This window comes from Pezoporus flaviventris, unplaced genomic scaffold (genome assembly GCF_033815535.1).
Source record: "Pezoporus flaviventris isolate CSIRO_AGI_PZ_B2104156 unplaced genomic scaffold, CSIRO_AGI_Pfla_v1 ptg000066l, whole genome shotgun sequence".
Taxonomy (NCBI): Eukaryota; Metazoa; Chordata; class Aves; order Psittaciformes; family Psittacidae; genus Pezoporus; species Pezoporus flaviventris.
In genome coordinates, this window is record NW_026892614.1 from 25,911,269 (window position 1) to 25,924,028 (window position 12,760).

At 41.2% G+C, this 12,760-nt stretch overlaps 1 protein-coding gene across 3 annotated transcripts in view; it reads left to right on the forward strand.

Moving 5' to 3' along the window:
• Window positions 1–12,760, forward strand: part of SNX9 (sorting nexin 9) — a 95,173-nt gene that overhangs the window by 35,246 nt on the left and 47,167 nt on the right. The window contains exon 1 of one of the 3 annotated variants that reach the window (XM_061471620.1): window positions 564–873. The exons of 1 other annotated variant lie outside the window; for it this stretch is intronic. In XM_061471620.1, coding sequence (XP_061327604.1) covers window positions 862–873 — 12 coding nt within the window. In that variant the 5' untranslated portion in view covers window positions 564–861. Of the gene's footprint in view, window positions 1–563; window positions 874–12,760 lie in introns of those variants that run through there. One more of the 3 variants, XM_061471619.1, reaches the window with a different exon arrangement.

The window sequence follows — 12,760 nt, forward strand, 5'->3', positions numbered from 1 at the left end:
TTTTCTGATGGTGCAGTACCTTGCACAATCCCTGCTACTACATTTTCCCATTCCCTTCACTTTAGCCTCCCACTGCATCTCTTCCTGCAGGCTGGAAAGCAAGTGGGGTCACAGCCATTTTTTATGAGATGGTTGCAGAGCACCTAACAGGAATGCTACTGACCCTGACCAGCTCCTGCATGTTATTTTCTGCTGTTAATAATTGCTGTACACTAAGGCCCGGCTGAAATAGGAGGTCAGGGACGACGCACATCCCACCAACAGCTGCAGTGAGCCTGGCCGAGGGAAAATTGCTTTCCTTGCTATACAATTGCTTCCAAATCTCTGGTCAAAAGCAACGGAGGGACAGACAACGTCTTCCTGAGGGCTCTCTTCCCCACGCGTGGAAATTTGAGGGCAAACGCTGACAGCGAAGCCACTGAAGGCACCCGGGGTAGGGGAGGGCCGGTCCCCCTCCCGCACCCGAGGACCGACAGGGGGGCTCCCCCGGGACTCCCCGCCACGCCGCGGGTCCCTCCCTCCATCCCTGACGGAGCAGCTGGGACAAACAGCCCCGCCACCCCCCCCAGATGCCCATCAGTGCCGAGCCACGCTGTGCCGAAGGAAGGGGCGACCGGGGCGGAGGAGTGCAGAGGGGTGGGGAGGGGGCAGCGCCCTGCGGCTACATCAGCCCCCGCCTGCTCTGAGCCGGGGCTTGCAGCTGAGCCGCCCAACAGCCCTCAGGCGGTAGCGACCGGGGGACGCTGAGGAAGAGCCGCCTGCGAGGCCCAGCGTCGGCGGGCGGGCCGGACACACCGACCGAGCAGCCGCGGCCCGCGGCGGGGAGGGGAGACCGGGAGCCCAACCCGCAACAGCAGCGCCATGGCCACCAAGGTGAGCAGCCCCCGGCGCGGCCCGGGGGCTCGTGAGGCGGCTCCGGGGGGTCGTGAGGCGGCTCCGGGGCGCCCCCTGCGCCGGAACCCCGGGCGTCTTGCAGGCCCGGTGAAGGGGCTCGGCGGGCGGGACGGGCGGCGGGTCGGGGGAGTCAGTCCCCTCCCTGGGGCCTGCCCCTCGCCGCCGGCCGCGGGAAGGAAGAAGTGGGCCGACTGCTCCTGCCGCGCTTCGCTCGGGCCTCGCCGCCGCTGCCCGGCCCCTCTGAGCGGTGTGGAGGGCTCGGTGGGGTAGCGTCAGTCTGGAGCAGGGGAAAGTCGTTTTCTGCTGTTCCTGCCTCGCCGCTCCCCGGCTCGGCCGGAGCGACTGCAGGGTCGAAAAGCCTCCGGAGGCTGAGGGCTAATGTTCCGCTTCCACAGTGCCCTGTGGATCGGTGCCGGCCGGCGGATCGCGGCGGTGGCGGGAGAGGCCTCCGCCGCTGGCGGGCCCCGCCGTGAGGCTGGGGACGTGGTGTCCTGGCGGCCTCCCCCCTCGGCCGCCCAGTCGCTTCAGGGCGACTCATGGAGCCCCCCTCGAGTGGCATCTAGGCGGTGGGTGTGTTGTGTCTCTTGTGGGAGCCCAGAGGCTGTAGAGTGCGACCTGTTAATAGTAAGGTCTGATCTTACAATTAGAAAAGCAGGAAGTGAAATTATTTTGTTGAGTTCTTCAACAGTATCTGTTATTAATACAACAGTCGAAATTAGCTCATCCTGTCTGAAACTGGTCTCTTTCTAAATTAACAATATTTATTTACTATATAGGTTGTTGAAAGCATCTCTGCTTGCGTAGGTGTGAGTTAACATCCACTAGTAAATGTCATCTGTAAGTTGTCTAAATATCTCAGAAAGCTTTTTTGGTATTTGAAGTAATGCTTTGAGTCATCTGATTCCATAAACTGGGCTAGCAGTTCAGAAACTTCTTTTTATTGAGGCAGCTCTCATATTGTACGCTACTTGTGTTGCACTTACCAGTACTGGAGAAATTCTTCCTCTTGAATGTGTCAAATTTAATGGATAAGTAGCTGCCTCTCTAGCCATTTCAGTTGATGCTTACTCATGTTTTGGTAAACTTCTCCAGAAGCACAGAGAAGTTGATTTTAGGCTTCAAAATCCCTTAGGCAGTTTAAGAAGTATTGATGTAGTGAACTTTATGCCCTGTTGAGGTTTTAGAGTATTATTGATGGGGGTCAGTTTTAATATTGGTGGTTTCCACTGATTTGTGGAATGTGTGTATGGATAACGTGGATCAACCTAACTATTGTAGGGAGCAAGAAAATTACTTCTGTGTGCACATATACTTCAAATTGCTTTTCTTTAATTAATATTTTGGAGTTGTTATAGGCTGAAACTGAAGGGTGCAGAATTTCTAACTTCATAACCAGGACTGGCCTTAAATATGATGGTGCAGGATCTTTCTTGCAAGAAAGATTTATTTTTTTTCTACACATTGAAAGTTTTAGTAATTAACTTGAAGATTAAAATTGGAAAGTGGTAGTAAAGAACTGTTATTTTATTGTTATTTTACTGTGCTGGTAACTGAGAGCAGTAGTGAAGAGAAGCTTGCTTTATTTTCTGAGCTTCACCCAGGAGATAGATAGGTGGCTCTTTGTGAATTGCCTTGCTTGGGATTTTAACTTGTTAAACTTGTGCAAATGTCAGCTATAGTGAAAGATACACTTCTTTAAGTGTAAGGGAGTAACTGACTCAAGAAACACTCTTTAGGAGTTTGGCTAACTAACCAGTCACCATTTCAATTGGGAAGTAATTTTTTTTTGTTTGTTTTGATGGCAAATAAATTACTTGCCTCCTTCCAAAACAGCTTGTTTTGAAAAGAAATATGCAAAGTGCATTTATGTTGTATATGAAAAAGTTAACAAAACTTAACTATAATTTGTTATCTAATGTGTGAGTGTGAATTTCTCAAACTTTAAAGGTGTCAAATCCCATACAGCTGGTAGGGGCGACTGACAGTCAGGCCTGGCCTGCACTGCACAGGCTATTAGCGCTTCCTGAATTAATTCCTGTTTAAACTAGAATATACTTTCCAAGAAGGGCAGGGGAAAATTCAGTCTTCATTTGATGGAAAATCCTGTCTGGCTTTTTTGTGTGTGTGTGTGTATTTTGTTGTTTTTTTTTTAAACCATCAACTCTTGCTGTTGGCACTTTATTCTGGATCTAAATTTTTGCCCAGCTTCTGTTTCCAGTTTTATCCTTTTGTCTACAAGACTTAAAAATGCTTCTATCAAAGTGTGAGGTTTCCTGGGATGGAGAGGAAATAAGGGAGTACTTCTATAGTTAGCTTGTGAACCCTGGTCAGTCTTCTTGCCTCCCACTTTGATAAACTACAGCCGTTATGTTCCTAGAGTTTGCCAGTATGAAGACGTGGTCTACAGTTGTAACTTGCTGTCTGTTCTGTTTAATCTTGGATCTTCCCTGGACGATTCAAACTCACTGGATTTCTTACTGAAGTAAAAAATAAAAGCTTTTAGGGGAAAGAACTATTTTGATACAAAAAGGCCTTCACTCATGCTTTGCTAACATATTTGTGACTTGTAGCTTGATGGGGAGGCTTTTGTTGAAACATGTCAGTAGGCCCTAAGTACTCTGGAGGCTTTGGAGGCTGTGTCTGATGCTGTGAGCTGATTTAGCAATAAGCATTTCTCCTTCTCCTTCCTTGCTACTCATCCTGTGCTCTCTTTACGTCCAGGAGTTGACTCCAGCACTTGCCAGGCCAGTCTGTGAGCTACTGTAAGTTGCTGAAGTAGCAAAATTAGCTGAATGGAAACAGTGGGGCCATTTTCTCCAGTTCTAGGAAGGTGCAGTGGCTGAAAGTTTGCTCAGAGCTGATGTGAAAGGTTGAGTGGGATGGTAAAATTGGGAGTGGGAGACTTTCCTGTTAAAGGTTGGAGGTATAAATGGGAAATGGAGGATATGAGACTTCTGGTGGTTGTTCTTTGGACAGATCATTACTGTGTTTTGGTAGTGGATTTTGCGATTCCCTAAAGTCTTGCTCAAGGTCATATGCTCTAAAAATTGAAGCAAGTAAAAAAAAACGCAAACAAAAAAAACAACCAACAAAAAAAAACACCAAAAAACCCAACCCAAAAGGATTGTTGAAGAGATGCTAACTTCAAACTTTTACTGTAATTTAGGTGAACCTTACTTCAGGGGTAGGCAGTTTCATATCCACACTTAAAGTACCTAGCTTAATGCATCAGTTCTTATTTTGCATGCTTCCTTCAGAAGTAGATTTGAGCTTACTAATTCCTTATTTTCAACTCTGTATTACAAAAGGAGGCAAAAAGTACCTGAGCCTAAAAGAATAAAGCTTAAAAAAATATTCGAAACTCAGTTACAAAGAAAATGCAATGTTGTAAATGTGTTCATGATAATTGCTTGCAAAAGGCACAGATGAGATTCTCATTCTTTTGTTTGTACCTCCTTGACTTCTCTGGCCTTTCCTCTTCTTTTCCCACTAGAGTTTGCAAAGTCCCAGGTTTATCCTTGCCCTTTCTTTTGTTTTTGAGTTTAGCTGAATAGGGAGAGCTGGAAATGTCAGGAAGCGATATGCTGACTTTTAAATAATGTGCTCCTTACCTCAGTTTATTTTTGGAGTTATTTATTGTTTTAAATGCAGGCAAGCCATTTTATTGAAAAGACTGATGTTCTGCCATTTTTGGAGTCCTAATTTCAGAAGGAGGTGATGATATTAAAAGAAGTTGATAGGTTATGTGCACGCTGGTAGTCAAGACAATTCTTCTGGAACCTGCACTTCAAATGTGCGGTGAGGGCTTTAGTTTAACAGTTGGAAGTTGGAACTAGGAGCCAATAAACTCTGATTTATAGGAGTAATACTGAAGTTGGTGACATTATTTTTGCAAGCTAGGTATTTCACAAGGCAGGTATTGATAACCTTTGTAAGGTTGGGCCCGTCTTAGTGTCAATTGCAACAAATTTTTATTTGTAACTTCAGGGGCACCTGTATCACACTGTTAAATTCTTAATTGTTCAATGTTTTGTCTACTTTAAGACCCCAGGTATCTGGTTCTGTTTGTAGAACTGGCCCCTTTTTTGTGGGGGGAAAAAGCCCCTTGAGGTGAAAGGTTAGACTGAATATGCTGATTTTAAAGGAAGGTATAGCTTACCAATACTTCTAAAACATGGAAATGTTGTTGAAGGCTTTGTTTTTCCATCTGATCATGATGCATTATCTCTTGTGAATATCCCTAAGCAGGTATAGTTAAATTATCATGGTTCTAGTAGTTGAAGTTAGGGAAATAATTATTTATATATTAAAATTTCAGCTAGGAAAGAATAACACATTAGACTTCAAATAAAGATTATTTTGCTTAAGTGTGTATCCTTCCTTTCAGCTTTCTTTTTGGTTCTCTATTGCTCTTATTAGTGTAACGAAGCCTCAAATTTTCCTTTGTGCCATGATGAAGCTGTTTGTATGTTTGCATTATGAATCAGGCAGAAACAATTCTTTGTTCTTTTTGCAGCTGGGAAACACGACTCCCTCTGTGATAAACCCTCCAAAATACACAAACTTTGTGTTCTGAAAGTCTGCCTTCTGTATTGTCCTAACTTTGAAAGTAGGCTTTTCTAGGAAACTGCATCTTAAGAGAATATTCACTTAATAAATCTTAATACAGCTGTGAGTTGAAATGAGCTTCTGTGCAGATTATTTCATAATCCATTCAGCATGTTTCACTATTTAAGTTCAGGAAAGCAAGATGTAATAAAAAGAATGAGATTACAGTTGTTTTATATATGTAGGATGTGATGGAACAAAACTAAAAGTGAAGTAAGAATTTTGATTTTTCATGGTCTCAATTATATGAAAAGTTGGGGGATTTTTTTTTTAACTGTAATTAAGTAGATGTGAAAATTTGGACTTTTCATATTATTTTGGTGTGGTGGTTGGTTTGGGATTTTTTGTTTGTGGTTTTTGTTTGGTTTTGATTTAGTTTGGTTTTTGTTGTGGGTTTTTGTTGCTTTTTTTTTTTTAAGGGGCAACAAGATGGCTAGGGAAGGTGAAAATGTCAGATAATGCAAATTTACTGGAGGTTCCTGACCTGGAGTGAGATGTTAGGATGAGCACAAGAGCTGATAGAATCTTATTTTATGAAGATACAGGTTTTTCTGTTCTTTTATTTTTCTCCCTGACAGTATGATTTTTCTAAAGTTTTGTGATAAAGTGGGTTTATGCTGCATTGCAGCAATTACTAGTGCAAGGTTTCTGATGTCTGTGCTGGTAAACTGGTGAGAGTCCATATGATGCTATGCCTGCGTAATGATTCCTCTGACTCAGTTTTTCAAAGTTATTTCAAGCACCTAGTCATTGAGTCATCAGAGACTCATAACCAGGGGTTGTTAGTTAGAAACATGATTACAGTAGCTAAAGAGAAGGAAGTCTGGTATCAGATGATGTAATAAGCTTCATATGGGTTATAGATTTGTCAGTTCAGATTTTTGCTCTGATAGCATTTCTCCATATATCAGTGTTTCAGCAAGGAGTCTTTACAGTTAACTGTGGTTTTATAAAAACACATTTATTTTACTCCATTCTTTCAATTTCTCTGTCAATTGTATTCCTCATTTAGAACCTCTGATTTTTTCAGGTCTTGAAAAAGCCCCTGAAGCAGGGAATATCCACACATTCTTGTGTTTATAAAAACCTACTTATTTGATTTGGCTATCTACCAAATTTCAGAGTTTACAGAGATTGCGAAGGGAAAAATGGTAGGAAAACTTTTCAGTTTTAAATATATGGGTTCCCTCCTGTATTATATTTACTAGTAATTCTGATGTTGGAAGCAGTCTTGCAAAACTTTACAAAAGCAGGTAATGGAGACTGTAAAATACTGGGAGTGATTTGTTTCTGCAAACACTGCAGCAGGAGAGATCAACATTTAGCTATCTGAAATTACTTAAAGTAAATAACTATTAGTGTTCAGCATTTAGAACTAACTAATAGCTAATCTATTTTAAAGCATATTTTACAATTACAAGGTCATTCACATTCACTTTACGCTTCTCTGAGAGCCAGAGGTTGTGCTTTTATTTTCTTTAGTTGTATTCCTGCTCTCTCAGTGATTTATGACTGGAAAGGAGTTTCCCAAGTAACACAAAGTTCAAAAAAACAAGCAGTGTTGTAGTAGTCCAGTAAGTATAATATAAGTGTTACTGAGGAGGGAAAAAATAGATGTATATTGCTTACTGGAATATTTAATCTAAGCTCTGTCTGAGCCTTATCAGTTTGTTGGTTTTTTTTCCAAAGGTTTTTTTTCCCCTTTGAGCTATTAGTCAGAAATATCTGTGAGGTGGGGGGTGTGAGGGAGAGGTAGTTAAGGCCAGGATCATTGAACTTTGACAGACAGTCGTCTGTAAGAGCCACAGTAAGAGAAGGGCATGAGGGTCAACTCTTCTTTTGGGGAGCTGGCTTTACACAGGGTGATCCAGCTGTTCTGTAGTTGTGAGTGAACATTCAGGATATGGCATGGTATGAAGGGCATGTGAGCCATCCCGGGCACTGCTAGTAAGTGTGCTGCGTAGAGTCAAACCAGTGACTTTGTGCATCTGAACAATTTTGCTGGTGTTAGTAAAAACTCTTAATTTCCTCTTGTATTTTAGAACAGCTCTTTCCCCAGGCCCTGCCCCTTAAAGGAAGCCACTGTATAGGAGGGGTTTTCAATGTGCAAAGTAGGTGGCTGGAGGGAGGAGGAGGTGGTAGGAAGATTGGCAGTGCAGCTTGAGGGAGGTCCTCTGGGAGTCCAAGCAAAATAGCTGCTTCTGGGGATGGGCAACCATGCCTGACCTGGGGTTTCTGCAAGTGGGACTTGCCCAGGTGAAATCATTCAGTCCCACCTTGTAAAAAGTGGGACTGGTGTACAACTGGTTGATGGGCATTTTCTCATGACTTACTGTTGTGTTGCTGACTTCTGCTCTGAGTTGCCATCTGCTGCTCCTTGGCAAGAAAACTGTTGTGCTTTTATTTTGTGCATTCATATGGTATCTCTGTTTATACACAGTAGGTTTTGGACTTGCTTTGCTTTTCCCAGCCTTCTGAGACTCCAGCTCTCAATGTTCAGAGCAAAAATAAGTTGCCCTCTCAATTCTAGCTGAATTCAAGAAAAGCGTTTGTTTTCCTGGCTAATACAAGAAAATGGCTAATTTTGAAGAACAACTGTAAAAATCCTCTTAGCATAGCTTTAAAATGGTTCTCTTCTGTGTGAGGATTTTTTTAATTGGTTATGATTATATGTGTGATTTCCAGAGGAAAGCTGATTGATATAAGGCTATTACATTTATTGTTCCTGTTAGTTCTGACTTAAATCCTAAGATTCCCTGGACAGCCTATACAACTCATCTGTCTGTAGCCATAAGGCCATGGCTGATGAGACACATAATTTTGTCCTACAAAGTCTTCATAATTAAGGTTAAATGTTCTATTTCCTCCACTACATTAATGCGGGAGGGGGAGGGCTAAGATTTCATTCATTAATCAAATATTGCAATAACATATGATAATAGGATGTAATTAGTGCTTACCTAGTTACAGCAGTACTGTAATTTCCTCCCTTAATAGCCCTCTATTTGTCTTCTGAAAATGGTTGCTTATGGAATACAAAATTAAGCATCTTCCTTGATGCAAATAACTCCACCATATTCTTGGAAGCTTGTATATGGTGGTTGAATTGCAATTTTTATATCAACAGCTCTTGTTGCGTTTTGTCAAGCTGCCATTTTTTCTAGTAATTTGTAAGGAAGCAGAAGTTCAGACTTTCTTTTCTGACTTCTTTGATGCTTTCTGTCACTGTAAAGGTTGCTGGTAGAAGAGTTTGTGTTTAATTGAAATAAATGAAAAATGGAGATTTGTAAAAGAGAAACTTGAAATGTTGTATGACTTAATCCAGTTCTGGCATTCATTAGCTCTATTTATTTTCTGGGGGGAGTGGGGGGTGGGGTGGTAGCGGTGGTGTTTTGGTGGGGGTTTTTTGATTTGAAGTGGGATAGAGCAATACTGCCAGTGTCCACGTTGCATTAAATTGCTGCATTAAACTGCAGGTGACCAATGTCCAGTTCAAGTGCTGGGTGTTCTTTGGCCAGGTCTAATGACTGGGCTTTGCATATTTGAGCTGCAGAAAAGCATAAAATAGCTGTAGGCTTGGATACATTAGAACCCTGAAAACCTGAACTTTGCCCATTTCTAGAGTCAAAAAGCTTCATCTGCTAAAATGGTAAAATGATATTCCGACATTTATGTTGGTAGAATAGTTTCCTCGCTTGTCTTCATAAAATAAAGTAGACATAGAAATGGTTCAATTATTGGGCTTTCATAAAGTAGTGTTTCTAAAAAGGGCTAAGAGATCCCAAACAATTTGTATATTGATTAATGTTGGTTACTCAAGTAACAGAGAATTTAGCAGAAATACACATTGAGGATGTGTTCTGCTGATTTTTAGATTCCTTCCTAGATGTCTTCAATTAGCTTGCCATTAAGTTGTTTTCCTATTAATATTACCAGTGTTTGGGACTTCGAAGTAGTGCAAATGTTCCATTCTGTATTTTACCAGGTCAAGCTTTATTTGAGGTAGCATCATTTTAACATGCAGGTAGTTTGCTTTGCTAGTTTTTCACTTGCTCTAGACTGGCCTGTGCTGGTACATTGAAGTGCACAACCTGTAATAGTATGGTGAGTCTGAAAAGATTTTAACATCATTAGATAACTTTAGTGAAGCTTTGTGCCTCTCCAATTACTGGGATAATTACTGTTTTTCCTGATCTCCGCTCCTGTTGAGGGTGCGCAGTTGTGTGACTACAAGCTGTCTTAATGAGTAGGTCACAATGTGGCAATTTTTTCTGGCAAAGGCTCTAGGCTTTTTCTGAAACCTTCACCACTTCCTGGCTTTGTTCTTTGGGGACAGGACTGCGCAGGTACAATACTGGTCACCCTGAAGTTTGAGGCAAAAACATAAGGGGACTCGGAGTGTAAGGCTTCTGAAACACACAGTTAAATATTGATTCAGCAAACTGCTTCAAGTGTTGCAGTTTGATTTCAGAGAGACAGTAATGACTAACCAAGGCAGATTTTAATCATGATTGAGATAAGTGTATCCTGCCTAACATCTGTAAACATCAAACCATGTTGTACTTGTTGTTGTATGTCCTGGTGTACCTGGAATTAACCTTCTAAAATTTGAAATAATTTTGTCCCTAGCCTATTTGGGGACCTGGAATAGGTTGGTATTAAGAAAGAAAAAATATGGGGAACTCTGGGCACTTGGAGCAGTGCAGTAAATAGATTCTGAAAAAGATCTTCTGGTATCATTGGAGCTCTTCACTCACATTTAAAGATTTTGCAGTACATTGGTAATAACTTATAACTGGTTTATAAGTAACATTTTACACAAGAAAAACTTCAGGTGCTTAACCCAACTGAAAGCTGAGATCTGATTCACAGGAGTATCTGAGTCAGTATTTGGAAACATTTCTAAGTCACATGGGTGCGTTGCATGTATGTCTGCAACAGAATTTCCCTTGCTTCTGTATTGCTTCTGTTACTTGGTTTGACAGTGCCCTGTAAATAAGTCTGTATCATCCCACAATTTAGTGCATGATAGTTCTTTTGAAAGTATGAGAATTTAAATGCTCCTTTTTAAAACTACTGAGCTGCTTATAGATAATCCACAGATTTTAAAATTCTTGAGCACTGTTGTAAACTGGAAAATACCAGTTTCTCTTTGCTTTTTCCATGCTCTGTGGCAGTGGTTATCTACCCACCTGATTAGTAACTGTATGGAAAGAAGCTATAATTTGCTTTAGTATCTAAAGATTTTAACATCTCTTATATTTAGCACTTCTGAGAGATCTTCATCTTTTAACCATTTTAGTCCTCATACTGCACCAGTAACTCTCAGTCCTAGATGCTTGAGCTGAACAGGGGCTTCCTGACGTGTAGGAATTCACTCAAATGCAAGTTCTTAGTATGCATGCTGCCTGTAATGCTGGCCAGGAGTGTGTTTCAGTGGGCTTTGATGCGTGCTAATGTTTGCTTACAGGTAGACAGCTATAAAGAAGCGCATGTTCTTTAAAACAAAAATTAGATGCACAACCAAAAATGAGCTGGACCAGCCTGAACAGAGGTCAGGTCTTCTCTCCTGACCAAAATCTGATTTTTAGCAAGACAATGAAGTCCTGTGTGGTAGAGCGGAAGAGCTAATCTGCCCTCACTGAGGAAAGCCCAAGTTGCTGTGAAGAGGCTAATAAGTCATTGTCTTTATTACTACAGAAAGCATTTCCAACTCTCTTTAACACCTGAAAACTTGCCTAATCTCTTCTTTATTACATAACATCATACAAAAATGATTTCAAAGAAAGCTTATTGCACCTTTAATTCTAGAAGTGCCAGTGTGAGCCGCATGTGTGCTGGTGGTAATAAGGTATTTCATTGCTGTTCCTTACCCCGTGAACACTTCAAACTATTTTGTGCTTTTTGGAAACTCCTCATGCATTGTTAACCATTTTCTTGCAATATGAGATAATGAATACTTAATTAAATACCTTCCTGAATATTGTAAACACATGCAGCTTGTGAGGCTGAAAAGGAGCTCCCTTTCCACTTCTCCTCTGTCAGCAGGTATGTTTTATTAGCTGGAAGAAATAATGCAAGTCTGTTTCTTAGCTTTTTATTTGTATTTAATTTGCTTCTAATGTTCTTATGGTTAGTGGTGTTGACTTCAAATGGCTAGCTGCAGGCTCTTTAAAGTATTTTAGGGTTGAAAAACTGCTAAGAAAGTGAGCGAGATGGTCAAGAGACACAATATTTATTGTGAAATTGTAGAGTAATGTGAGGATCTAGCAGTTACAGCTGGTGAGGTACTTGGAGTAATGATACCTGAGTATTTTGACCTCTCTTGTCCCAGAGTGGTGTTCTGGACTGAACTTGGTTTCATTTTTTGGATGATTTTGTTTTAATTCTGATGTTGCTGAAAGCAATAAGGAAATTGTGTTATAAAAGAAGTGTAATACTAAAGGGATTTATTTTAGACAATTGAATTTTAATTTTTACCTATTGTTTAATAAAATCACAATAAAAAACAGTTTGAAGGCATGGTTTGGTTTCTTCAGGCGAGTATGCTTCTTGTCTCATAGAAATGCCTGTGAGAGGAACAAGTGTAGAGATTTCTTTACAGTAGGCAGGACAGGAGGTAGTTGCTTCTCCAGGCTGAGAGGCATAAGGACTTGAAGAGACACTTAATATTTCTGCATAGGCTATGCAAATGTACACTTTGTCAATCAGTCTGATGCAGTTGTCATGGAGAAGCTAAAATGAAGAGTAATTCTTTTTGGTCAAATCATAGCTGCAGATGTTGCAGCAGCTGCAGTGAAAATCTCTTCAGTCTTGGAGTATTTACTGGCTTTTGGATGAGTTTGGCTTTCAGGGTAAAGGGTTGGGGAAAGGTTAAGTCTGTCTAAACAATCTCCACGTTGGAAGAAAGGTAGTATCCTCAGTGCTCTGAGATGGGAAAGAAGCAACGGGACTCCTGCCTGTGTTTCTGAAGCACTTGGTGTTTTTCTGAGCTCTTTGGACGTTAGTTGTTTTAAACTTCTCACAGTACCCTTAGTAATATCCACAGTGGGGACTTAGCATGTGTTTTGACTTGCTGAGAGTATTTTTTCAAAGATTCATTAAAATGGGTCAGTTAAGGTAGTCTGTGAAATGAAACAATGGTTAAACTGTCACTTGGAGCCTTGCCTGCCCTGCTTGCATCATTTCTGTAGCTTTGCTAAGGTAATAAAGACAGCTAGGGCTTTAAAGCTGATAACAAGTCAGACGTCTTGCAGTT